Source organism: Parambassis ranga, chromosome 5, assembly GCF_900634625.1.
Source record: "Parambassis ranga chromosome 5, fParRan2.1, whole genome shotgun sequence".
Taxonomy (NCBI): domain Eukaryota; kingdom Metazoa; phylum Chordata; class Actinopteri; family Ambassidae; genus Parambassis; species Parambassis ranga.
In genome coordinates, this window is record NC_041026.1 from 19,038,920 (window position 1) to 19,064,893 (window position 25,974).

The 25,974-nt window shown below is 42.0% G+C and overlaps 3 protein-coding genes across 6 annotated transcripts; 1 reads left to right on the forward strand and 2 right to left on the reverse strand.

Annotated features, from left to right (window-relative positions):
- Nucleotides 1–565: 565 nt before the first annotated feature.
- On the reverse strand, nucleotides 566–14,509 carry erbb3a (erb-b2 receptor tyrosine kinase 3a). Of its 4 annotated transcripts, none has more exons than XM_028405414.1 (29): nucleotides 14,125–14,509; nucleotides 9,518–9,675; nucleotides 9,070–9,256; nucleotides 8,590–8,715; nucleotides 8,132–8,197; nucleotides 7,824–7,942; nucleotides 7,564–7,705; nucleotides 7,321–7,434; nucleotides 6,874–6,991; nucleotides 6,695–6,768; nucleotides 6,506–6,596; nucleotides 6,336–6,353; nucleotides 5,745–5,959; nucleotides 5,531–5,663; nucleotides 5,327–5,423; nucleotides 5,065–5,219; nucleotides 4,697–4,750; nucleotides 4,456–4,597; nucleotides 4,261–4,374; nucleotides 4,068–4,166; nucleotides 3,766–3,951; nucleotides 3,516–3,671; nucleotides 3,342–3,417; nucleotides 3,110–3,256; nucleotides 2,629–2,726; nucleotides 2,341–2,529; nucleotides 2,171–2,239; nucleotides 1,846–2,092; nucleotides 566–1,690 (listed from the first exon to the last, which is right to left on the reverse strand). In XM_028405414.1, exons 1-29 carry the CDS (start codon nucleotides 14,210–14,212, stop codon nucleotides 936–938), a joined length of 4,233 nt encoding a protein of 1,410 aa, XP_028261215.1. In that variant the 5' UTR covers nucleotides 14,213–14,509; the 3' UTR covers nucleotides 566–935. The 4 variants fall into 4 exon arrangements, with proteins under 4 accessions (XP_028261215.1, XP_028261216.1, XP_028261218.1 ...); XM_028405415.1 differs by having other exon boundaries at nucleotides 5,327–5,420; nucleotides 14,125–14,508; XM_028405417.1 differs by lacking the exon at nucleotides 6,336–6,353 and having other exon boundaries at nucleotides 5,327–5,420.
- Nucleotides 14,510–16,557: 2,048 nt separating this feature from the next.
- LOC114436406 (ADP-ribosylation factor 3) lies at nucleotides 16,558–21,075 on the reverse strand. Its single transcript, XM_028406647.1, has 5 exons — nucleotides 20,956–21,075; nucleotides 19,157–19,405; nucleotides 18,959–19,069; nucleotides 18,762–18,886; nucleotides 16,558–18,553 (listed from the first exon to the last, which is right to left on the reverse strand). Exons 2-5 carry the CDS (start codon nucleotides 19,302–19,304, stop codon nucleotides 18,392–18,394), a joined length of 546 nt encoding a protein of 181 aa, XP_028262448.1. The 5' UTR covers nucleotides 19,305–19,405; nucleotides 20,956–21,075; the 3' UTR covers nucleotides 16,558–18,391.
- Nucleotides 21,076–23,246: 2,171 nt separating this feature from the next.
- fkbp11 (FKBP prolyl isomerase 11) lies at nucleotides 23,247–25,485 on the forward strand. The gene is made up of 6 exons (XM_028406482.1): nucleotides 23,247–23,614; nucleotides 23,712–23,774; nucleotides 24,632–24,719; nucleotides 24,864–24,897; nucleotides 25,037–25,107; nucleotides 25,241–25,485. Exons 1-6 carry the CDS (start codon nucleotides 23,489–23,491, stop codon nucleotides 25,447–25,449), a joined length of 591 nt encoding a protein of 196 aa, XP_028262283.1. The 5' UTR covers nucleotides 23,247–23,488; the 3' UTR covers nucleotides 25,450–25,485.
- The last annotated feature ends 489 nt before the right edge of the window (nucleotides 25,486–25,974 follow it).

A 25,974-nucleotide genomic window follows, 5' to 3' on the forward strand; every position in this document is an offset into this window, starting at 1 on the left:
ACCAGCAGCAGCCTAAAACATCAAGGACAGCTGTCAACACAAACACTATTACCATCCCTGGTGCAGGCGTGTATAACCTCAGAAGAAAGACATCAGAGAGACACTAATCATTTTCTCTGCATGTTTATTTGTGAGGCTTTTGAATCTAAAAAGTAAAAGGCTATTTTTTGGAAGGAATACAGCCAATATTACATGCACAAACTGTTATTTCTGTTTCAGGGAATTAACCATTATAAGAAAAAAACATCCATCAGTCAGCTGGTGCCTCAGGCTCAAGTGTTCACTTATTAAGGAGATCCATGATAAATCTAATCAGAATCTATCAGGACTTGGTGGAAGAACTATGACTCCATGTTGTCCATAATTCCTGCCTTGTAATTTTGTATGTCTTTTATGTTTTTATTTTCTTTATTTAAACAGCCTCTGCTTGCTACAAGTTTTGTTATTGGTTATGACAATAATGATAAACTCCATCTATAGATATAGTTTATGCAGTTGGGAAATATACAAACGTTGTGTACACTACCCTCCTATACCAAAAAGTGTGAATAAAACAATCCAAAACAATTGTTCAAAATATTTTATTGAGTATAAAACATCCATATAATATCATCATTAAAACATAAAGGTATAAATTCATTTGTTCTTAAAAGCATGTTTTGTTCACTGAAAATGTAAACAGAAGAATTTAGCTTGTAATCTGTTCTGTTAGTGTTATCAACACTCAGTGCTGTTAATCCTGAAAAATGCCTTAAATCTAAGGCCAAAACACAAAATATAATGTCAGCCAGGAACAAACACAAGTGCCAGAAAGTCACATGTGGCGGGTTTTTGAGAATGTGTCACAGGCTACATCATGAACTTGGCTTTAGTCTTATTTCAGGTCCTTCATGAATGTGTCTCAGAGGGAAAGTTAATGAGGTGGGAAATGTTCTTCATGTGGACACTGCGTTCGGCTTCAGGAACATCCGGCTGTGCCAGTAACCTGGATTGTCAAAAGATCTGTCACCAGCAGCAGATTCACCGATTGCGACTCCAGCTCGCACTTTCACGTCAAACCCAGACTGATGAGCCTCCAAACCCCCCACTGCTCCCTCCCCTTCATTTTGCAGGTTCTGATACACTGCTGCATCTATAGGAGGTGGCGCATAGTAGTCCATGTCCTCGTATTCATACGCCTCGCCCTCCTCTCTTGCCTGTGTCTTCAGCTCCTTCCTGTCTTGAAGTGCTTGTCGCAGCTTCGGCTGTCTGTTTGTGTAATGATAGCTGCTGTCCTCCACATATTCATCCTCCTCAATCTCTCCTCTCATCCTCACTGATGTTGGAGGAGGAGGAGGAGGGTCATGTTCTGGAGGGCTTTCTCCCTTCTCGCTTCCTCTTATGTCCATGTATTCATATTCCACTTTGTTGGATCCCTGCTGCTCTGAGTCAGAGTTGCTCCTCAAGAGCCCTCTGACATCCACAGACAGCATGGTATCACATGAGCTTGCTGTCGCTTGTGACGATACAGAGAGAGTTTGTTTCCTGTTTGGTGTCAGCCACTGGTTGTAGTGCCTGGGTGAGACAGATGTTAAAGACATCTGCTTGTTCATGTACTCATATTCTTCGTCATCCGGGTCGTCCAAGAGGCCTGAAGAATGAGACTTGCCGATTCTGCCAGAAGTGGCTCGGTGTGAGTAGAGCAGGGTTTCTGGGGAACATAAGGAAAAATTACATTATAATTACATTACATACATTTCACATAACTTTTTTAAATATTGTAAATATAACACGACCCCAGAGGACTAACCAGGTCTTTTAGAAACAACTGTAAAGGCTACATGAATTTACAAAGTATGGTATCACCTCTCTCTGGGCTGCCTCCAGGAAGCACATATCCATTCTGATCTTCTTCCTCTATCTCTGGTGAGGGAGTCTCTGGTGGCCCTCCAGACATGCTGTCCCTCTGCGATATGTAAGCACTGTCCTCACGCTGACGTCTTCTTTTCAGGCTCCCTGCCAGAGAGAAATCCTCGCCTGCAGTGCCGCAGCCCTCCGAGCTCTCAGACACAGTGCGGGCAGAGTTAAGTCGAGAGCGTGACTGCCACATAGCCTGACACAAACACCATGGTATTAGTAAACATTTACATCAAAAAAGTGTTATAATGCCATGCAAGCCTGTTTTAGCTACCTGTCCTGCGTTATCAACACCTGGGGTCATAGGCAGGTATCCAGCCCCGCTGGATGGATTTAGAACCACCTTTAAGAGAAGAAAGGAATAAAAATCACATACAGAAGGCAACAAAAAATCACTTTTGCAGACATAAACTGGCCATTAAACTGACAGAAAGTGTCCCCTACTCTGTGAGTGTCCAACTTGGAAAGGCGACTCTGACTCCTGGACAGGTAATGGGGAACTGGAGTCAAGCCGTCCACCACCTCTTCTGCCCTCAGGTCCTCCAGGTCATAATCTACCTCATCTAGGTCATCCAGATCTGCACTTCGCTGGGCAAGTTCATCTGGTGCTGTATCCTGTTGACAACAGTCCTCCTGGCAAGAAGCAGATGATCAGATTAACATTTCCTTAAAAAACAAAATAATCTCAAATACTGTACAGGTTGGCTACTGATAGAACAGAGCCTGTCTTACTTTGATAACCAGGTAGCGAGGAGGGTCTCTGGCCATTCTAGTAAATTCACTGGCCAGCTCTTTGAATGTTGGACGAACATTCTCGTCAATCATCCAGCCTGGATAACAGAACATGACACATATGTTTGGCATTGGACAGTTAAAGTGTCTACTAAAAGTGTCTGAAAACAAGAAAAAATGTAGCTCAGATATACTAAGAGTTCTGTGAAGTTGTAGTTTGATTAAATGGTACCAAGGCTTACAGGGCGGGTCAAAAGGGGTCAGAAGTTAGGATACACTTCATACCCGGCACAGATAATACTTCCTGCATTATGTGTAATGTTAAATGCAAAGCTCACCAACAATTGATGCCAAATTCAATTGAAGCATTATTTCTGTATGGGCTACTGTGGTGGATTAGCATTGCTTTCTGAATGACAATACAATACAATGGCACTACTCGCTTGCTATTAAGAAGGAGGACTATATTAGAGGTACTCACACTTAACCATGACCATGTAAACATCAATGGTGCAAATTTGTGGCTGGGACAGACGCTCGCCCTTTTCCAGCAAATCAGGAACCTCCTGTGGACGCATGTTTGCATACGGCTCTGTCCCATAAGACATCATCTCCCAGACTGTCACACCTACATGAAGGTGAACGAGTTAGAGTGGCATAAAACTGCACTCCCGGTACAGCTTTCAAACATGTGTAAGGTGCTTTTCGCTCACCATAACTCCAGACATCACTCTGATGTGTGTATCTGCGAAACAAGATGCTCTCCAAGGCCATCCACTTGATTGGTGTCTAAGAAAATAATGTTTTTTTCCTGGTTAGTTACACATTCATTTTACACAGTGTGCTAAATAAATGTCTGTTTGTCTATTGCATATTGTAAAACCCACCTTGAGCTCATTGTAAAAGTACTTCTTGTCATCAGGGAAGAGCAGGTCTGCAATACCATAGTCTGAAATCTGGACTGTGAAGTTATCCTTCAGGAGCACATTTCTGGCGGCCAGGTTCCTGTGGACCATCCTGTTCTCCTCCAGGTAATTCATACCCTGAGACGGAAGGTCAGCAATGAGTTTCAGACTATGAGTGGAATAGGCCAACAAAACATTAGGTAATAAAAATGTTATTGTCTTGGAGCTTTACCTTTGCCATTTGAACACACCAGTTGAGGAGCCTCTGTGGGCTGAGTTTGTTCTTGTACTTCCTGACATGCTCGAGCAGCGAGCCCTGACTGCTGAGCTGGGTGACGAGCTGCAGGCTGTCACCAGGACAGATACCCAAGGTTCTCACAATGTTGAAGTGGTTCAGGGTTCCCATTGCCAACATGTGCTGCAGTGACCATTTAGAGCAAAGGATTAGAGAAAACAATAGTATATTTTGCCAGGAAATTAATCTGCCCAATTAAAAGGCAGAGAGTAGTTTATACTCAAGAGATGTTTTCGTACATCTGTCACCTCGCAGAAGGTCTGTCGACTAGTGCGGCCCTGGATAGTCTTTATGGCTACAGGAAGCTTCACTGTATCTCCCTCAGGAATCCAAAAACCCTGTCAAAGAGGGAGGGAGGGAGTTTGTGAAATGAAAATCAAATGTGCAAGAGGATCATTGTGTAGAAAACAGTAACGCTATGACACTAAATACCTTATGGACTGTCCCAAACACTCCATTTCCCAGCAGTTTGATCTTTCGCAGCTCTGTGGGCCTAAGAATCCGAGCATAGACCTTTGCACCTTTCTCTTCCATAGGCTCCAGACTCTATAAACACACAGGGTACATTTTAAACTCTATTTAATTAACAAAGGACAATGAAAGACAACGCTTCAAATTCTGACTGACCGCTCCGCTCTCCATGTATCTCCTCATAGCTCGCTTACGCCGAATGGCAAGGCCTCTGCGGTAGAGAACAGTCAGAACGAAAATGGAGAAGGAAACAAAGAGGACTGCGATCACTCCCAGGACGATGGCCGTGGTCGCTTGTCTGATAAGAAAAAAAAGACATCCCAATGGCGCCGGTCAATACAGAATCAAAATGTGAAAAAAGTAAGAAAACAAATGTCAGAATGAGAAGCAAACTTACCCAGGAATGTTCCGGGCAGACCCCCCACAGTCATTGATTCCTGGACCCGTGCACCTGAATGCAAAGAACATATGAGGTGTCAGGATTGTTATTGTGCAGTCAAATTAAAGACACATCCATGTATGTCCAGATAAATGTGGACTTTAAGGGAATTTATTGATTTGGCTTTGATTTCATCTTTGAACGTTTGAATAGAATCTGGTGAGACATTCCTGAAGTATTGATCATGGTCACAAAAAAAGGGAGCGACACAAGGTCACATGGAACTTGACCTTAGACCAACAAAATCTAACTGGCTTCTCCTTAGGTTTAAGTGAGTGTTTGTATCATTATAAAAATAACTTCAGATCTTTTTATTAATTTCTCACCCTTGGGTGCAGTTGGTGTGGCATGATTCACAGCGGCCATGCTTGTTGGCGTATTTAAAAATGACTCCCTCCCCTCCCATCACACCCTCAGGACACGAGGAGACGCAGTGTGGTCCATCCTGCAGGCTTGCACATGCCACGCACTGATCTGCTCCCTGGAAAGCAGAAAAACAGACATTTCATTTTGAGTGATGTAATGCCACTAGGTGTCAGTAGTGTGTTTATGGCCAAAGTTATTTCAAAATATTTGAAGAGATTGTACCGGGCCTGTGCAGGTTTCCTTCCCCTCCTGGACCTTACACTCAGGGTGACAGGGCATACACTCTCCTGAGAGTGTTGCAAACTCCCTCCTCCCCCTGCTTTCAGAGAAAATGTCCTTCACTTTTAAGATCTTTCAGCAGATTGCAGTGAAACTCTGGGACAAACATTAACAGGTCTATTAATACTATCAACAGTGAACACTGACCCGGTTAAGAACGTGCAGTCTGGTACACACACTCCTCCTCTGCTGTATTTCTTACAGGAAACACACTGATCTGGTCCAGGACCCCAGCAGCCATCAGTTGAGCACAGGGGGTCACACACATGACCCTCTTTAACTACAAACCCAACAGGACAAGAATGAACACGATGATGCACCATCATTCACTGATAAGGTTTGAATCATTAGCCGCACTCACCACACTCGTCTAAAGCTCGATTCTCCCGGACATCAATGTGCTTCCGTCTCTGGAGTCGGGGGCTGCCACTGATGATGCGCGTCCAGTTGACAGTGTTGTGGTAGCACAGCTTCTTGTTTCCTGTGACGTAGACACCGCCGTCATTTATTTTCTGCAGTGAGCGTAACCCCAGGGAGGTCAGGGACTCGATCCTCATCACCAGAAGAGAGTATCCCCTGAAACAACAGACAAGCCAAATAACACTTTATAAAAGGATTTCATTGCAAACAATTCCAAAGCACACCTTTTGAGTTTTTCAACTTTTCATAATGAATTAAATCACTATTGACTAATAGTTATTCAATTCATTATGAAAAGTGAAGTGAAAATCTCTTCCATCAATCAAAACCACATACCCACATTTTTAAATGAGCATCCCAACACCATGCTGTATCAATCAAGAGTACACACTACATGAAGTCATTAAAGAGTAGCACCACCAACTTAATCACACAGACCCACCCCTGATTCAGCCCTGCAAAAATAATACCATCATTTTAAACATAAGAGCAGCATAAGACAGAAGGGAGCATATGAAAATGTTTACTGTACCTTTTAGAGCTCACTCCTCTAAACAGGGTAAAAATGAAAAATAATAAAGACATTTAAAGACGCAAGACACAAAAAGATTCACGTTCAAGCCTGCAATGCAGACAACCATGTGATAACAGCGCAACTGGAAAAACAACAACAACTACACTCGGACAAAAACAACTGCTTACTTGTAAAGTGTTCTTCCTTGAATAGTTTGCAGGTTGGAGAAGACTGACAGGTCAGACATGTTTTTAGGCCATGACTGGATACTGAGGATGTCTGAAAACAGAGACAGAGGGCTGATCAGTAATGTGAAAACAAAAACAAATGTACTGAAAGTGTATATAAACAGCTCCCGCACACACACACACACACACCTGTAATTTCCTGCACAGTGTTGAAGATTCTCAGTTTTTCGGGATCAAGGGGTGGTATCTTGTTGTATTCATCTCTTTGTGCAAAAAAAAACAAAAAAACAAAAAGTCAAAGTCAAAAACAAGCTTCAATCAGCTTACTAAAAAAATCATTTTAAGATCTAGTTAAGTTTTTTGTTTACCCGTCTATTCCCGTCACCAGGAAGTGAAGACTGCCCTGGATCTTAGTGCAGTTTATGAAACTGTCGATGTTGTTGGCATCGACGGTTTGTCTGGTTGGACCTCCTGTGCCGCGGCAAGCTGAGAGGGAAATAAAGAAGAGTAGAGAAGGGGTTGAGAAAGGGTTAAGTAAACAGAAAAAAACTGTGATGAATTTGTACTGAAAGCTTAAACAATGCAACAATGCTGCACTTAATAACTTTATTAACTAATAAATCCATAGGAGTATGTAGGAGGAGAGGAAAATAGAACTCCTCTACTACTGTCTTGCAAATGTAATTGTAAACTTCTTAAAACTTTTTTATTTTATGACTTTTTAAGCATTGATTGATTAGAGTGGGAGACAGTTGAGATTGTTTAACTTCTTATCTTGTTCGTATCTTGTTGGCTGATTAAAAGGTGAAGCTTACCTTTCGGGCAGAGGCCTGCACAGGGCTCACATCTTTTCACTCCGTTTCTCTCAACCTCCATCTTATCAGACGGACAGTTGCTGACACACGAGCTGTCATCCACCACAAAGTTTGCTGTTAAAAAAAAAACATGGTGTATGAGCAGTGTGTCAGCAACTGGCACTGTATGAAGAACAATCAGAGAAATTACGTTCATATGGGAACAGTCATACAGACAGGCGGTGTGTGTGTGTGTGGACTCACTGGGACACTGGGCCACACAAATAGAGCCATACTGGTACTTAGCATTGGGGTTGGGCTCCATTTTAAATGTGTGCCTGTTGTAGATCACAGTCTGCGGACACTGAGGCACACAAGAGCCCGAGTTGTTGAAGTTCCTGCAAGCCTGTAAAATATCAAATAGATTAGTGCGTGTCTGCCACATGTTTGTCTTTCGACATATTTGGGTAGTAAAAGCAAAGGTTTTGCATCACTGTTAAAATGTCATCTATGTAAAGACTCACAGAGCAGTCTGTGTCCAGGGGTCCAGTGCAGCCTCCAGCACACTCACTGTGACAACACTCGCTCGGGTTTCTACCAAAGCAACGGCCGTTACACTGAAGGGCGCACACAGTCTTTGTCACTGAAGGAGAGTTTAAAGCATGTTATCATTGAAAGTAATTAATAATTAAAACTGTAGAAAAACATTGATTAATTAGCTAATGTTGCAGCACCTATGATTCATCTTTAAGGCATCTTTATAGCACTGGGTCAAAGACTGCATTACAGAGCTGAGATGATGTGTACAGAAAATAAAAAAGGCTTCACTCACAGATCTGACACGTGTCATTCCCTGGACCCCAGCACGGCACGTCTCCACATGCTCTGTTACAGGGCTCTAAGATGTCATTTGTGTCAGTTACATGCATTTTTATAATGTTTTAAAGTAGCAAAAAGTCTAAGATTAAAGGATGGATTCACATTTTTGTGATTACAACGGCTGGAGGTTTCATGTGGCATGTGATGGAACTTGTTGCTATAGCAGCCAAGAAAATGATGGAAGTAGACAGGAGAAGTTTGACCTGTAATCTGTTTATTTAATATTGAGTAATGCCAAACCATTGCCTTTTATTAAACTTATCCATGTCTACAGGAAAATGTGGAGCTGTATGTAGACGTCACACCTTTTCATGTTGTAGTGGCCCTTTGTACGTTTTGCTAAAACAGACCTGTGAACCCTTCCTTTAATTCCATTACCCAGTGAGGGCTGTCATCATCCTTTGTACTCACTTTCAGACCCATTCTCCTCAATCATGACATGAGCTGTTCCATCCTTCAAAATGTCCAGCCAGTTCACCTGTGGAGCGTAGCTTAGGTTCTTATTCTGGATGATCTTGACGCCTCCCTCCAGTATCTCTGTGGGCAGCACACATGTATGTAAATGAGGAAGGACAATTAGAAAAACAAGTCCGAGCAGGCCTGTGACTATCAGACTCTGCCACTCGCTGCTTACTACACCACATACAAACTGAGCCTAATGAGCTGCAGCTCATGTTACACTGGCAGTTGAGCGGTTGGGCACATGAGACATTCCAGGGACTCCACATCACTGCGTATGACGACCGGTATTCTGAAGGTGTGGCTGCACTGTGTGGGTGTGGGAGCTCCAACAGTAACACACACAAGTGTCACATCCAGCCTGAGGTCTTATCTGAACATTTCCGGCCTCCCACGCATTAAACACACTCCATACATTGACTTCCTGCGTACCTGTGAGGTGTGTCAGACCCAGCTCTTGAAGGCCATGCTGCCCATCCTTTTGGTAGTTGATCATCACAGCCAAGGCGTACTGGTCGTCAAACAGAGTGGTGCCTCTGATGACGCGCAACTGGTCAAGCGGGAGGCGGCTGAACTCGTTGAGGGCGATCAGGATGTATCCTGTCACCTCTTTAATGGACTGCAGGGTTAAAGCAGACATTTTGTTAATCATTTTAGTATTACAGTCCTGGCAGCAGAGGCGTGTTTTGCTTGCTGTGTCAGTCACCAGGTAGAAATGACATCAGCCTTCACTACAGATCATGATAAAACAAACATGTTTTGGCCACTTCAGGTGTGAAAAGGGTTGATTCACAGCTTTGTTCCAGACTGGATAGATACTCTTCTTAATGACACATACTGTGTCATGTAAAAGTAACAGTGTTAGACTGCACAGCCGCACCTGCAGGAAGCTGAAGTCTCTGGTGTGCTCCATCATTGTAATCTCAAGGTTTCCCATCACTATGTCACAACCGGTGTACATCTTCTTCATCAGGTTGTACTGGATCTCTGAGTTTCCAGTTGTGCTCAGAACGTTTTGGGTGCCGGAACAAATGACCACTGTAACATGTAAGACATACCATTATAATGAAGCTGCACAAAACAGACTCTTGAATAATGAATACTCAGAAGTGCAGAACTGGGTCATATGTGTATAAATGCATTTATCTGCTATTTTAGGAAATTAACAAATAACTGTGATATTAAAAAATGAAATATTAATTATGTTAAAAGTACTATTTAATAATAAGGTCCAAATAACTGACTGTTTCAGTGGTAATGCATCTTAACTCGGTGTGACACTGGCTACAATGTCATGATAGCTTATTTTTCTATTGTAAATTGTTTGGGCTCGTAGTACGTCACGTAGTAAAAACTCTGATGTCGTCACAGCACACAGAAAGCAGGAAAATTGAAAAAAGTGTGTTTATCCGACCAGCACTCCAGACGGTTAAATGTATCATGTGGTTGCTAGTACGTATCTGTGTCAAACAAAGACAAGTTGGATTGATTACTATGACAGTTAAAATCAACGCAATAGAAAAGGATCCTACAAAATTTCATTAATAAGTGAACAGTGAACATTTTTTGTACAAAGACTCTTTTATGTCATTTATAAGTTCATGTGTTCAGAACTCTCAGTGTGAATGGGTGTACTGTAACACTGTGAAACAGGCTAAGGATTGTGTACAGGGCATGTCCTTCTGTCCAACAAACATATGAGGCCTTGTTTATGCTCTGTGGGAGTTCAGCCATTCAGCATCACTAGAAGGCTGCTTTGCTATTCAAATACCAGACAGGAGCAGGCAGCAGGGAGAAAACAAGAGCTCATCCACGTCATTGAACTTAACATATACTTATTCATAATATGATCACACTGCTGTCCACAACTCGTTTCACTAGTTTGGTTGATTTGTGAGGATGTAGCCTGTAACCAGGATCCAAAATCTTGTTCATTTGATGGGTTTGATTGTCTCGTATGGGTGTCAGGTCTGATTGGTAAAATACTCTGAATGATAATAAAAATGTGTACCATATCAGGTAGAGGCAGAAAGTAAAAAGAAATGAATAAGAATGTAAAACTATGAGCAAAGGTAAATACGATAAGAGATAAGTCTGAAAATTAGTTGCTGCACTGAGCCTTTAACCTCAGTCTAAGTCCTGAGTCATCCGATGCTGGATGGATCTTTAATGTACATGTGATTACTCCTTATGTTGACCTGAATGTGTGTTAATTTACAGTCACACACAGTTCATGCACATTACACATGCTCAAAGCACTCACAAACACATTCCATCTCTTCATATCGAACTCAGAATAGAGCCATGTAGAACAACAGGATCAACGAGGGCATGAAACCACTAACGATTATTAACCTCAGGCAGGCCAAAGCACAGTGTGTGTGTGAGCATGCCTTCATAAAGTCCTGATAAAGGTGATTTTTATTGTATTCTGAGAACATCAGGTTCACAGGAACTGGCCCTGTGTCAAAAATATGACACAGGTCACAAACAACACATTTTCCTGGTGCTTGGTCCAGTAGATGTGCCACCAATGAATTTATTTTTTCTATGAGAAGCTTGGTCTCCAGAAATAATGTTTAAGTCGTAACTGCAATATAAATTTTTGAAAATAACAGGGCACCTTTTTTCTACATTACAGCATGTGTTTAACAGTGCAATGCAGGAGGCTCAGTCTGTATCAATGTTAATATCTTTCACAATTGCTCAAACAGATAAAGTGCATGTGCAGGCAAGGCCACTGACTTAGCCATCATCCATAATGTTGAATAGGTTTTAGTATGGGAACAACAGGATCTAGTGCTTTTAGGTCATATGATGACCTACACTGGAAGACTGGGGATATATCAGTTAAAAGCTAAATAAAAAACCATACTTCTGGATATCCATCCATGGGAGCAGGTTGTTTATTACCACACAGTGCTTATACAGACGATGTACTGTGCCCATGCACATCTTAGGACTGTGGAAGAAGCAGGAGCATAAAGATGCCCTGCACACGGGGAAGATGCAAAGTCTGCACAGAAAAAGCCCTGTTGTTCAAAACTACGGTATGACATCATTTCTTTCTTTCTGTATTTATTTATTTGTTTGCTTTTTCATGCATATTCTTAGATCCCCTGCTCTGATCAGTGCTTTTCACTAGTTAGAAACTCACTCATAGAACCCCACTAAATTGGAACAATACACATTCATAGGCTGCTCAGTACTGTCAGTCGATGAATCGAGCTGTTGACTGAGTGTGGACTGCCTGTTAGGAAACACTTGTGAACACCTGTGTTCGAGGACCTTCCACACCCCACCATAGTGTAGAGTATGCATACAGTACAGAGGAGGACAAACCGGTTGCAGGGACAGTATGTGACAAAATGGTATGTCAGCCATACCGGCAGCACACAGGCTGCAGCTGTGTGAGCAGGCTGAGTGGGTTTTCTCTGTCAAAGGACAACTTTCTGTGTTGGCAGATGGATGATGGAGAAAAAAGGACTGGGGTGGAGGGTTTGGAGTCAATACACACGCACATTCACACAAACACAATGGGCCTATTTTGAAAGAAACAAGTGTGCATCAAGATGTGCATGCAAACCTCCCTGTCTGCTCTGACACTCTACTTTCTGTCTCCTCCGAACTCTGCAGCATGTTGGCTTTCCTGCTGGTTCCATCACTACCGGTCTCATAAACTCACTGCAGCATGGTGTCACTGTCCTTCCATACTTAAAGTGTAACCTAACACATGATGAAAACATAACACGGATCAGGTTTAAGCTGTTATTTTCATTTGTCTGTTACCAAGGTTTCCACGCTGGAAAAGAGGAGCAACAGAGAGAGAGAAGAATAGAGGGAGGAGGAGATAAACAGGCTCAATAAAGCGGCTGAGGCGATGACTGAGGTAAACAGAAACTTGGCAAAGATTGGCCAGAGATTACCGCATACTTCGCTAGCGAGTGTGCACATACACATGCACGCGTAAACACAAAGACAGACACCTGAGCACATGAACTGGTTCACTTCATGGTGCATTCACTGCAAAATAAGAAAAAGACTTCACTCAACACACTGAGACACTGAGTTTCCTAACATCTCGCTTTGGCAACAGGAGCGACAGCATATTTGCTTTTCGACACATCACTTATTTGCTCAGGTCACACCTATACAAAATAAAGGCACCACCTATTGTTGTTTATTTGAAAGATAAGAAATCTGATTTCATTCTGAATTGACAACATCAGAAAACTTGTACCACTTTGGCACAAGATATTTGTGAAGAAAAAAAATCCCCAGATCTTCCTGCTGGCAAAATATATGACTATGTTTAAAAGTTTAAAAGTGGAAGTAGCACAAGCTGTCAGCACCTGTGTTGTTGTTGTTGAATGTGTTTGATGCAAGAATACAAAGATATAGCTGGATGTTTAACATGGCACCTTGAAAGCACCATTAAAACCATTCATCCATTAGTTTTCTGCTTAAAGTACAGTTTATTTCAAAGGTCCATTTTTAGGCTTGAAGAAATTTTCTTAAGTCTAAGTCTAAGTTTAAAAACAAAAAACAAAACTAGAAACATTGTCTGAGACTTAAATTAAACTTCCTTTTTTTAATTTAGTTCACATTATTTGATATTGATCATTAATTAATCTACAAAACAAACCCTTGCCTTCATATCAATCACTTGATTTGTTCCAGAGGTTTTGTAACCTGAGGATGATGACCTCATGTTCACGTTGTTGTTTTTCTCACTGATTCACCTGCAGCCAGGTGGCAACAACAAGGTCAAAGTTTTCAGTCCCATCAGAATTCAAATCACAACAGCTCACTGACTCAAACAACACTCAGTGGTATCAAGCAGTACAAAACCACTTCTTATGTTCTCTGCGCTCCACTACACCTACATGTCAGATTTAATTACACTATTTTGAAAACCAAAGTTTTTTTCACGCAATAGCTTTAAACATCTGGACATTAAATAGGCTGGTTTCTAATAAAAAAAAATACATCCAAATAAAACAGTTACAAATTGATCCACATGGAAAAAATACTATATAGACCAACCTCTTCAAAAGTATAGCCAACCCTGAACCACATTGATATCTATTCAATCCAATCAATACACTTTGCGTGTTATTGCTTTTAAACAATAATTTTGTAATTTTAACAGTGGTGTTGCAACTTTGACTTTTTCCAAAGTAAGGAAAAGTATTTTAGACTGTGTGACTTTCTGTTAGTCAGAGGCTGAAAGGTTGGGCTGCTCCCTGTCGCAAAACCTTGAAACAATTGAGACAAACATGATAAAGCACACAGAGTCGTGGGAGAGGTACAGGTGAGTCACAGCAAACAAGTTTTACTTGTGCGGAACAGGTTTCTGCGTCAGAGTGAGGACAGGTGTTTTTCCTGGATCAGAGCTCCGAGTGAAGCAGCTCTATTTTAAATAGTTTTACAATAGAAATTTTGCCGTGTGTGTGTGTGTGTGTGTGTGTGTGTCTTTACGCCCACCTTCTTGTGTCTCCGCGCTACAGCGTTGCAGCGCGCACAGCAGCAGGACGCACAGCACCTGCTGCGCCTTCCTCATGACAGCGCTCATCCTCGTTCGTCTCCACAGGCTCGTACGGTGTTAAACATACATTACCGCCATATTAGTAAGAAGAAAAATGACTTTATACTCCGAAATCGTGCCTCATTTCAAGCCAAGACCGTCCATTTAGATCAGTGACTACAGCTGGGTTTTACGCAGACTGCTCGCTGTTTGGTATTCCTTTGTTTTCTTCCAGAATGAGTAAATCCACCGCGAACTGTTAATCTGTTTCTGTGACATTTAACCGAGCCGCAACTTTACAATCCGCCCGCTCGGGTCTGTGTGAGAGTAATCACTTCAGCTCAATGATTGGAGCGCAGCGCGGAGCCAATGAGCGGCAGGAGCGGCTCTTCCCCTGGCACTGATTTACTGGAGGTGGGAGGGACCTGCTGCGTGCAGCTATTTACCTTCTTACAAATCCCAGAAAGACTAAAAATATACCTTAGGGATGCATATTAGACTGTTTATTTCTGTTTTTACTGTAAGAAAGATATAAGAAAATGTATGAACATCATGGATGCATTCAGGGATAAAGAGACTTTAAGAGACTTTTTTTGATCACATGGATCAATAATTCAGTTTATTGATCCATGTGATAAAGGCTTTGGAGACCTTTAATACATCCAAAAAACAGCACCTTCATTGCCACATGATTGTTGTAAGAGTGGCACTTCTTTCTGTGAAGCTGTTCATTTAGTGCTCTTGATTTCAGACTGGGCTGCAGAGGAGAGTTATTCTGTGTTCCTGCATTTTTCCTGCAGTCACTCTGAAAAATGTGTTTTCACCCACAGTGGAAATGCACAAACTAAAACGTTCATCATTGAAATCGCAGCCCTAGTTTTCTTTTGGGTGGTTCTTTGAGGTAGAACAGAGGAGTCACATCCTGTTTCCCCCTCTTACAACCTCTTCTGCAAACGGTGGAGTATTCCATCTGTTAAAAAATCAAGCTGTAGTCGTTTTTGTGTCCCTGCATATGTCACACATGACCTGCTGGCAGTCTCTTGTCTCAACAGTGGGACTTTGACCCCTCTACTCCTTTATGGTGCAGATCTGACAGATTATTTTATTGCCTCATCACTTCATTGCTGCACTGCGTGATTTTACCGCACTACTTTGAACTAACTGATTTGTGCATGGCTACTTGTAGAACCTGTATAACTATGCATTTCATCTAGTGTTCAACAAGTGTCTGCACAGTAACCCAGACCAAGAAATGGTGTAGTTATGTGTGTCTCTTCCATCTTCATGCAAACTTTATCTAAGAGTGGACGAGCGAGCCGAACAGCTCTGTGGAAACTGGCTCTGCCTGCACCACCAGTCTGTGCACAACACACACACACACACACACAGTAATGTATCCACTGCATTGCATTTCTTGAAGACTTTTTGTCCTTGTCCCCATGAGGAGGACTCATCCCAAAATGTGAGTGTGTGTAAGCAGATGTTGGTCACTACAAACATGAGGAGTCTTTGCTCTAACATTACACCTAAATTCCCAACCCAACCACACACACAAACAAACATCTCTCTGTCTGATGACACTGAATTATATGTCTGACTGTAAAATGTCTGTTACACCACAGGTAATCACCTTCTCTTTGTTTCCTGGTAGAGGGGAATGTTAAAAACAAATGGTTAATATTTCACTACTAACAGGAAGTCATTATTTTTGTTCTTTTTTGTCCTTCCAGAAACAAGCAAACAAGGAAAGGATTTTAATACAACTGAAAACTGGGTGCATACTAAATATTTGACACAAAGAAGATATATGCTTAAATATGACTGCAGCTAAAGGAAAATATTAGATTAAAACTGAAGCCCACCACTGTCAAAACCCAAGCGTACACTGAAACTGGTCTGAAGTGGAATAATTCATCAATGGACTTCCATTTGTGTCAAAATTATGTTGACTAAACATGGTAAAATATTAAGATAATCAGATTACTGTCATAATGTGCAGCCATGTACAAATACCTGCAACAGAGTCATTTATAGACAGCTGTGCTCTATAAAGATGTGTGGAAGTGTGTGAAATAAACTAATTACAGATACTACTGAACTTAAAAAAAAAAAAGGTCTGAAGAGACCAAAAACAGAAATGAGTCAAAATCAAGTTTACAGCCTTTATCATGAAATAAAGAAAACTCACTATTGTGTTTTAGGCTCCTGTAAAGATCCCAAACAACTTTCTTATGTCCTGCTTTGCCTGAAGACATCTGGAGACCTCTCCTGGTCTGAGCTCATCACAGCAAGCTCCCAGTCATTTATTGTGTGCCAACATGAAAAGAAGCTGGAATAACATGCATCAATGAAGTCCACCAGTAACAGCCTCTCCCAGCTGATGAGACAGGTCATACCGAAAATGGGTTTATTTGTAATACAGCAGGAGTTTGTTGTCTTACATCACATACAGATGTCTCCATGCATTCAGCATTGAAACATCATCTTCACCGTTTTTAAATCTACTTGTGTAACTATAACGGTACAGAATGAATCATCAGAAGTATACTTTTCTCGCACTGATTATCATTGTTTTCACAGACACAGTCTACGTCAAAGTTTCTTGAAACCCCAAAGAAATGAAAAGAAATCTACCACCAAATGTGAAACTGGCAAAAAAATAAAACGATACTATATGACAAAAACCTTTGCTTCATAAAATGTGAACGGTGGTGCAAAGCATAGAGGGCATATAGAAATAAATCATCCTTTATAGATAAATACTATATTTAACTCAACATCAGAAACCAGAGGAAATCAATCTGTCATCACTAAATATATAAGGCCACAAAAACCAAATGATCAAACTCATGATTTAACAACTGAATATGAACACTGCACTGATATGTTGGCTGGTTGGTGGATATACAGCATGTTGCGCTGTCACTGGTGGACGAGCAGTAGTGCCCATGTATGGCACACAGAAATAGCTTTTTTGTGTGGATTTGCTGGTATCAGTGGCGACGACGCAGTAACTCGTCTGCTGTTCATGAGTGAGTGGTGGATGAATTCCTGCAACACTAAAACACCGACATATTGATCTGCTTACCCTGCTTTCTTTGCAGACGCGTCACTGAATATGCATGTGAAAAAAACATCATCACAGCCATTAATACAGTAGGTTTGTTGATAATATTCACATTCAGTAACACAGAGTTCAGAGTAACAGCATCAAACCCCCCAAATATACAAGTCTGAGACAATAACACACACAAGCGAGAGCAACCCGATGCACTTTGAGTACATGTATGGACAACAAAGCAGCAGCGGTTAGCAGTTGATGTATAGGTCAACTCACATTAAGAGACCATAAATCTGACTGCCTGGCTTTTAGAGATCTGTTAGAGGAAATCTAGCTTTGAAGATGGAGATGCACGCAACAGAGCCAGCAGGATTCATGAAGGTCAGGCAAATGAGAGCGTGTTGTGCATTTTAAAATATTTAAAAAGGGCAGCTTTGATGCTTTGGGTTGCCACATGGGGGAGTAGAAAGACAGCACAGATATCAAAAAGATTTTCAAAATGTGGCAGTAATGGGGTGCGCGACGAGGGAAAATCCACTCCTGCTATCTTTTTTTTCCTATCATCGAGCTGTTTAAGATAAACACTGCCAGGCCATCTTACACAAACACACAGTGTGCAAGCTCACGTACATATACACCAAGTCTGAGCATCAAACTGCCTCAGTACTGCTCACAAATTAAAAAGGGAGAGCGAACCATTAAAAGGAACTACACTGACATGAATCTGCCAGCTGTGGTCCTGTCAAACACGGCTGCCTTACCCACCAGGAGAAGAAAAACAAAAAAAAAGGAAGTGCAACTGACACAGAACAATTCTTCGCATGCACAACTGATGGAGGGAAACACATACTAAAGACCTGCTGACTCAGTGGAGTCACACAGCACCTACAGACAACATACAGTACATTGCACCGACGGACGAGAGGTGGACGGAGGAAAAGCAAGTGTCTGCAGTGATTGCTTACAGTGCATTTGTTTGTGTGTCAGTGTGTGTGACGGTAGAGACATATGAACATGAGAATCTGTTTTCAGTAACCTATTAGGAACAGACCAAAAACTTAAATCTCCACTCCAGACCCAGAATCCCGGCACCTATTACCCCCATCCCCAGAAGAAACAAAGAGTTGGAGGGGTGTGGCTGCTGGCTGCTTCTTCCACTGTTCTTCCTATTTCTTGTTCTTGAGTTGATTGGCCAGCCAATCAAGGCCCTCATATAGGCCATCGCCACTGGTGGCACAGGTGGCTTGGATGTACCAGTTACGGTGGCGCAGGGAGTGTAAGCCCAACTTGTCTGTGATCTCAGCAGCATTCATGGCATTTGGTAAGTCCTGTCAAAGAGGCCAGAGGTCAGTAAGGTCAGTAGATCAGTAAGCCCTGACCTTCAATCAAGTGCATCTTCACACAGAACACATTTTCAATCTGAAACCAAAACTTCATGTTGAATCCTACAACGGGGAGCATGCAAGTCTTTCTGCCTTATACAAATATTGTTGGCTGCAGGTGTATTTGTATGCTGATATACAAGTGGTCTCTTACCTGTTTATTAGCAAACACAAGGAGCACTGCATCTCTCAGTTCATCCTCAGCCAGCATCCTCATCAGCTCCTCTCGTGCTTCATTCACACGCTCTCTGTCATTACTGTCCACCACAAAGATGAGACCTGAAAAACAGCAAAAAGAGCATAAGTATGCAGAAGAGCTGTGTGTGCTACCCTCTGACCAGCTCTACTCACCCTGTGTATTTTGAAAGTAGTGTCTCCAGAGGGGACGGATCTTGTCCTGCCCACCCACGTCCCACACAGTGAAGCTGATGTTCTTGTACTCAACTGTCTCCACGTTAAACCCTGAAAAGACACAGAGGTCAAGAGGTGATACAACATGTAAAGCACAAACTCAGTGACTGATAAATATTAAACTCCTCACACACGTACCAATTGTTGGGATTGTGGTGACTATTTCTCCCAGTTTGAGCTTATAGAGGATTGTTGTTTTTCCAGCAGCATCAAGCCCCACCATCAAGATCCTCATCTCCTTCTTTCCTATGAGGCTCTTCAGCAAATTCCCAAAAATGTTCCCCATGATTTAGATGAGGACTTTTACAACTACAATCCTACAGGTCCTGATGCTGGAGGCCCTCCTCAAGTCTCAGTTGTCCAGCAGGAATCAGTCAGTTATGAGTGCTGAAAGGAAACAGAACAAACAAACAATTAAATTACTAATACTTTTGACTGCTGCTGTGTTAAGAAGTAACAATGCTGGTGTAAATATTTAATATGTTGGAATAAAGACGGAATTATTAATAAGCCCAAAAGTCTGTGATTCTTTGTTGATTTACAGTGATGAAAAAGCACCTGCTCACTGCCCTCTCTCATCTTTCTCTTACACCATCATGCCTGAAAACCTCTCTTATACAAGCACACTGCAAGACAGGTGCAGAGCTATGTTACTCGCCCACAGCCATCATCACAGAGAGGGTGATGGAGATGCATGTTTGTGCCATGACTCCAGGCTACAGCACAATCTGTTCAGGCTGTTTCTTTTTTTCTCTCCTCTCTTTAAAGTGTTAGCCTGCAGTTCTAAGCCCTTAGAGCACATGCAAAATGTCCTACATTGCCAGGCCTGGACTGAATGCATTTAAACTCACCATACAGCCAGCTGGTCAGAAACAGAGACAAAGGGAATGATGTCTGCACCAAGAACAGGTAGAAATTGACTTGAATGGCTTAAAATCTGCACAGCAGGCAACAACAGATAGAAAAAGAACAGCCACAGAGGGCTGGACATTCTTCTAAGCCTTTGGGCATGTAATATGCAACGCATCACACATTCAGTACTATGTTCATAAAGAAATGGGAGTGATATGTGCAGACACATTAAAAACATGCATCAATGGAGAATGTGTAGAAATGGAAGGACCTCTAAAAAACAAACTTTATGTCCTGAGTCCACAATACACTCTGAAGACCTTAACTAAGTTGTAATGTATGGAAGGTGAGACAGGACAACCAACCAACAGTGGAGCACATCACAGGTTTTTTTTTGCTTGTATATGCTCAGTGCATCAATTAATTCCCTCCAAGACAGCAGTTATTGATCAGGCTTAGTAAAGTTAAATCTGAAATAAATAAAGACATATGTGTCTTTGAGGCTAGCTGCAGCCCTGTCCATGGTGCTGAAGACCTTCCACACCAGCCTGGACCTCATCTCCTGTGTTATACTGAATTATGCTTAACCCCAGATTAAAAGTAGTGGCGTGCTGGAGGTTATATCAGGATCAGGGCCGCGATGTGCCGGTCTGATAATGTTCATTCGGCTCTGGGTGACTCAGGTTAGCCTGGAATGCTACGTTAGGTAACCTCACAGCCATCCTCCGTTATTAGTCGCACATCTACAGCTAAAGAGACACACACTAATTTCCACACAAACACACACTAATTATCAGATCTTCAGTGAAGCGTTTTATAAGCATAATTTAATTTTAATCTATTAGACATGACAGTGGCTAACGCTATCTGCCGTCCTGATCCACCCCATTCATCCGACCGCTCATCACCTCCTCCTCCTCTGCGTGCAACCTGCCACCACCGAGCCGCCCTGACGACACCGACGATACTGACCGAACTGCGACCGGGTACACACGTATAAACAGCCCCGCTATCATGTTATCACCAGCTGGAACCTATAGGCTATATGGTGTATCGTTTCGTGTTGATGGTGGGGCATCACTTACCTTAGCAGAGCAGTCCGACACTAAACATCTCACGATATTTTCCGGTAGTAGTACTCCGGTACTCAGTAGTAAACGAGATCTCGCGAGAGTTTGGTCTTAAACCCCAACCGAAATGTTGACGGACCTTCAGGAAGGACATTTGGTCAGCAGCCTGTGTGTGTGTACTTTTAACATTTTACTTTTTAAGAGGAAAATTTTATTAGAATTACCAGCCATGATTTTAGGTTAGAATCAGAATTTGCAGCAATCAAACTAAATAAATGCTTATGTATCCAACAACGGTGTCTTGTGGTTTTACTGCTTCATGTCTGTGACCCATGGTGTGACCATGATTCATCCTGCTGCATAAGAACTCCTTTTATCTGTTTATTCGTGCATTTATGTATTTTCCTCTGTATAGGGCCTGCACTCCCATGATCCACCCAGTCTCTGGTACTTATTGTTATTTAAAAACATTTTTGTTGAATCTGTCTCCAGATGTTTACCTGTCATTAGCCTCTTTGCCTGTGTCATGATAAACTGATAAACCAGCATGAAGTGATCTGTTTTTGAGATCTGAGGGGGTAAATAGGCTTTAGCTCATATAGATGAGTCAGATTTCAGTGCTGTACTATTTTGTGATGACCTTCTTAATCATATACCTACATTATACAATACAATTCATCACATATGCTTCGAGAAGTCATTACATAAATGTTGGGTGTTTTATAGACATGAATAGGAAATACAGTGTTCCAGTAAAGCTGTGTGGCTCATCATTTAGTTTTGCAAAGTATTTTTTGTGTAACACATGGGCATGAAGGAGGAATACTGCAATATGTGCTTGTAATCCTTCTGCCATATCCTGCTGCTAAACACAGGATCTGTGACAACAACGTGTGGTTTGCAGGGTGGAGGTTAAGCAAGGAAAACAATTAGTGCCTCCTTTGGAAAACATGTCATTCAGTCTTTCTCACACCAAGCTTATGATTCTAAAGAAAATCTGTAAATCTGACATGCAGTTCAACTCCGAGTGATGATGCAAGTGTTTTCAGGAAACTGACAAGTCTGCACAGACTGACCTTGCTGTTTGTGTGGTCAAAGCCTTATCATCAGAGCAGGTCCACTAGAACATGAAGATGCTCCTTCCTACACCATGGTGAAAAGAGAGGCTTAATTCAAACACAGAGAAAGACTGGAAGATGAGTCACGTTATGGAAGTTCAGTCACCATGCTGAACCAACATTCAGCACGGTGGGAACACCCAAACTCTCTCTGACTCACAGGAAAAGACCACTAATGGCCGGAGACAGAGAAATTCAAGACTAAACATCATCGTTGTAATTAAAAAGTCAAGTCCCCATTAGATCCTTACAGCACCATTATGTTAAAGGTTAAACATCCCTTCAATACACCTTTTCATTAGATTGAGACGATTTCCCTAAAGAGGTTTGCATTAACCAATGTTGCACAAACAGTCTTTGCTAAATGGGAGGGCTTCAGTTGAGGTCTTAAAATAACACAGGTTGGAAGTTGTATTTTGAAACCCCACCAACGCCTTTAGTGGGTGTGGTAAATATCAGAATCAGAAACATGTATGTTCTCAGACAGATCTTTGGGTTCATGTGAAGGGAATATAAAGTTTATTTTTTTCCTGTTAATGATAGTAACAAGGCTTTTAGAATAGGGTTTGATGAAATGTACACTACCGTTCAAAAGTTTGGGGTCACCAGGCCAGTTCTAGAGCTTTTCTGATCAGCATAACAGTTCAGCTGTGCTAACATCATTTCACAGGAGTGTTCTAATCATCAATTAGCCTTTTTAATACGATTTAACACAATGTACCATTAGAACATAGAAGTGATGGTTGCTGGAAAAGGGCCTCTGTATACCTTTGTATATATTCCATTAAAAATCAGCCTTTTCTTACTAGAATAGTCATTTACCACATTACAATGTCTAGACTGTGTGTCTGGTTACTTTAATGTTATCTTTATTGAAAAAAAAAAAACATTTTTTAATAAAAAAATAAAGACATTTCCAAGTGACCCCAAACTTTTGAACAGTAGTGTACATTCTTACGTCACTTCCGGGGGTAAGCTGCTGTCCGCCTATCACCCTCATTTCTCTGCAGTCGGGGCTTCACCACAGAGGTACCAACAGCGACGTGGCGCCTCTGCAGCGGCCTGTAACAGGGGGTGTCTGCTCTGTGCTCCAGCATGGAGCCGCAGCAGCAGCAGCAGTGGAGCCCGGCCTCTGCGCAGCATCGCCCCCCAGCGCCTCTGCACGGCATCGCTTCCGCTTCCCACCCACGACAGCCTGATGGGATGCTGGCGGAATGTTTGAGGCGGGCTCTTCAGGGAGACCCAGGTGCTGGGACAACGTCCACCGAACGCTGGTAGTCCTTATCGCTACAGTATTACAACACATCAGCATTACCTGCTGCTGAGCCATTTTGGACACACACGGGTCTACGGGCAGACGCTGCAGCTCGGCTCTCTCTCTCTCTCTCTCTGTCTGTGGAAGAAGCCCACACGGAAGTTGTTGTTGTTGAATGGCAGCTCTTTTCCAGAAGTTCACGATGAAGAGCAGCGTGTTTCTGCTGCTGCTCGCTGCTCTCACCTGTGGACTGACACGGGGGGAAGACGGTGCTGTGGAGGAGCTGCAGGTGGAGAGCTTGGTGAGTGGGACATGTGTATTACAGACATATTGCAGTAACACAACACCCACTGTGAACTGAACGCATGGATATTAACAGGCAACTCTTGTGATTCAAGGTGAAGCCAGAAACTTGTTCTGTACTTTCCACTATGGGAGACACGCTGCAGATCCACTACACGGTGAGTCAAAGAGGCGAGCGCTCATTCAGAACCACCCAGCAGACCCTGTGTGCATTTTTACAACAAAGATATGTGCTGAAGCCAGACCGGCTGATGACGGGCTGTTGTCTATGTGGCACCGTCTGCATGAACCGTATGGACACACCGGCGTGCCTTTGTATGCGTGTGTGTGTCTCTCTCTCTCTCTCTCTCTCTCTCTCTCTCTCTCTCTCGCACTCACATACACACATGGGCTGAACTGAAATAATGAAAAGTGTCCATCTGATGCTGTGTGTGAGTGTCTGTGTGGCTTTTTCTGCTGTTTGAGGTCACCCCTCTTTTATTATGGAGGGATGGGGCGGTGCAACACGTCAGCAGTAACAGCTGTGTCAGTGGGGACCACCACCAGCTCATGTGTTATAATGTGAAAGGGACACACACGTGTTGATCTTTAGGGATTTTAAAACTCTGCAATATAAGACTTTGTGGATATTTTACACACTCGTGCCATGTTACAGCTGGGCCCACTTTATACAAAATTTACTGTAAATGTACTTTTTCCTAGTCCTCACATTTATTGTTTTTTTTTTATTGGCATTTTTCCTGTCAACGCCTCAAAAACTCATTACCCGAAGTGGTTTATGTTAATTAATAAGTACCAAAATATGTGAAGAGACTGGTGGCTGATTGTTAAGTAACTTTTAATTGATAATAGCACTGTATAAATATACAACTTAAGTTTGTGTTATCCAAAATGCAAACAAGCCTTTTTTTAAGTCAAAAGCAGACAACAGTAAAAATAACATGTGTGGAGTCTCTCAGTATTCTTCATCTTTGCCATTTTCTCAAACTTACCTGTTGATTGTTTTCCTGATCAGGGTAAATTGATGGATGGGAAGGTGATTGATTCATCACTATCTCGGGATCCTCTTGTTGTCGAGCTGGGGAAGAGAACAGTCATTGCTGGTAGGTAAACAAATAATAATCCTGTTAAGTTGCTGGAGTTGCACAACCAGTATGATTAATTTGTGTTTGATAACCAGACTGTCTTGCAGCAATGTTTTTACTTTGCCGATCGACAGTTTCCCTCTCTGTGTATTTTCTTATCAGGTCTGGAACAAAGCCTCGTCGGTGTGTGTGAAGGGTAAGTGAAGGTCCACTGGGAAGACAGACAAAGCACGGCAATGGATTTTTAAGCATGCCGTCAGTTAAAAAAATACCAAAGTTAATTAATTGACAGATGTTTTTCTCAGAATCCAACTGTTTTTTATTCTCTTATTCAGGCAAAAAATAAAAGCCACTATTCCATCTCACCTTGCCTATGGGAAAAAAGGTTATCCTCCCACTATTCCAGGTGCTGAACACAGATCAATGCTAACATTTATTATGTTGTTAGATCTGTATCATATTCTATATTTCATGGCATATTTTACATACTTATTTATTCACTGTGTATTCTATGAGTCTGACCTGTATCTGTTCTTTAGGTGATGCTGCTCTGGAGTTTGAGGTGGAGGTGATTTCTCTCTCAAAGCAGACGCCGTGGCAGAAAATGGTCAACGATGTGTTCCCTCTGGTGTGTTTGGCCCTGGTGCCTACTCTGCTCGCCTTGGTGGGAATTTACCTCTACAAAAAGGCCAGTGCCCAGAAGCCCAGCAAGAAGAAGGCTAAGGACAAGAAGAGCAAGAAGAAATAAGGGCACACAGTTATTTAAATAAATTTTTTAATTGAACTTGTCCTTTTTATTTATTTAATGGCATCCTTTATTGTTACAGTTTAGAGTATGTGCTACACATTTTTCTGTGACAGCAGCAAAGAACAAAACAGCAGATAACCATGAGTGCATTACACCCCAAAAGGCAGTTTAATCCAGCCGATAAAGATCACAGACAAGAATGAAATGAAGTACTTCTGAGGCAGAAATAACCACTCAGGCACTTCGTTAAGGCCTTAATCACTTTTTGGCAGGTGTAATTGTAGTTTATGAGGTGTATTAGCCATTTAAATGTGTTTTAACTACCGATAGTATAAATGGGCTGGTTGGATAATAATCTGTTAAATATCACAGACAGGATGACTTCAAGTACTTTTGAGTCAGAAATAAGCCCCTGGGCTCACTGTGGGGGCCACAATCACTAAGGTTTATTTTTTAAAAGGGGTCTTCATGGGTGTAAAGGGGTTGGTTGAATTTTAATGTGTGTTAACCAAGAATGAATTCAAG

What these genes read in the sequence shown, in the direction of transcription:
- fkbp11 (XM_028406482.1), top strand. Translation starts at nt 23,489, where the DNA reads ATGGCAGCTCTTTTCCAGAAGTTCACGATGAAGAGCAGCGTGTTTCTG. An exon ending in GAAGAGAACAGTCATTGCTG is followed by an intron (nt 24,720 to 24,863) that starts GTAGGTAAACAA and finishes TTTTCTTATCAG; the next exon opens with GTCTGGAACAAAGCCTCGTC. An exon ending in CTCGTCGGTGTGTGTGAAGG is followed by an intron (nt 24,898 to 25,036) that starts GTAAGTGAAGGT and finishes TCTCTTATTCAG; the next exon opens with GCAAAAAATAAAAGCCACTA.
- LOC114436406 (XM_028406647.1), bottom strand. Translation starts at nt 19,304, where the DNA reads ATGGGGAACATTTTTGGGAATTTGCTGAAGAGCCTCATAGGAAAGAAG. An exon ending in CACCACAATCCCAACAATTG is followed by an intron (nt 19,070 to 19,156) that starts GTACGTGTGTGA and finishes GTGTCTTTTCAG; the next exon opens with GGTTTAACGTGGAGACAGTT. An exon ending in TTGTGTTTGCTAATAAACAG is followed by an intron (nt 18,554 to 18,761) that starts GTAAGAGACCAC and finishes CCTCTTTGACAG; the next exon opens with GACTTACCAAATGCCATGAA.
- erbb3a (XM_028405414.1), bottom strand. Translation starts at nt 14,212, where the DNA reads ATGAGCGCTGTCATGAGGAAGGCGCAGCAGGTGCTGTGCGTCCTGCTG. An exon ending in GAGACTTCAGCTTCCTGCAG is followed by an intron (nt 9,257 to 9,517) that starts GTGCGGCTGTGC and finishes TTAACCCTGCAG; the next exon opens with TCCATTAAAGAGGTGACAGG. An exon ending in CTGGTGACGGGAATAGACGG is followed by an intron (nt 6,769 to 6,873) that starts GTAAACAAAAAA and finishes TTTTGCACAAAG; the next exon opens with AGATGAATACAACAAGATAC.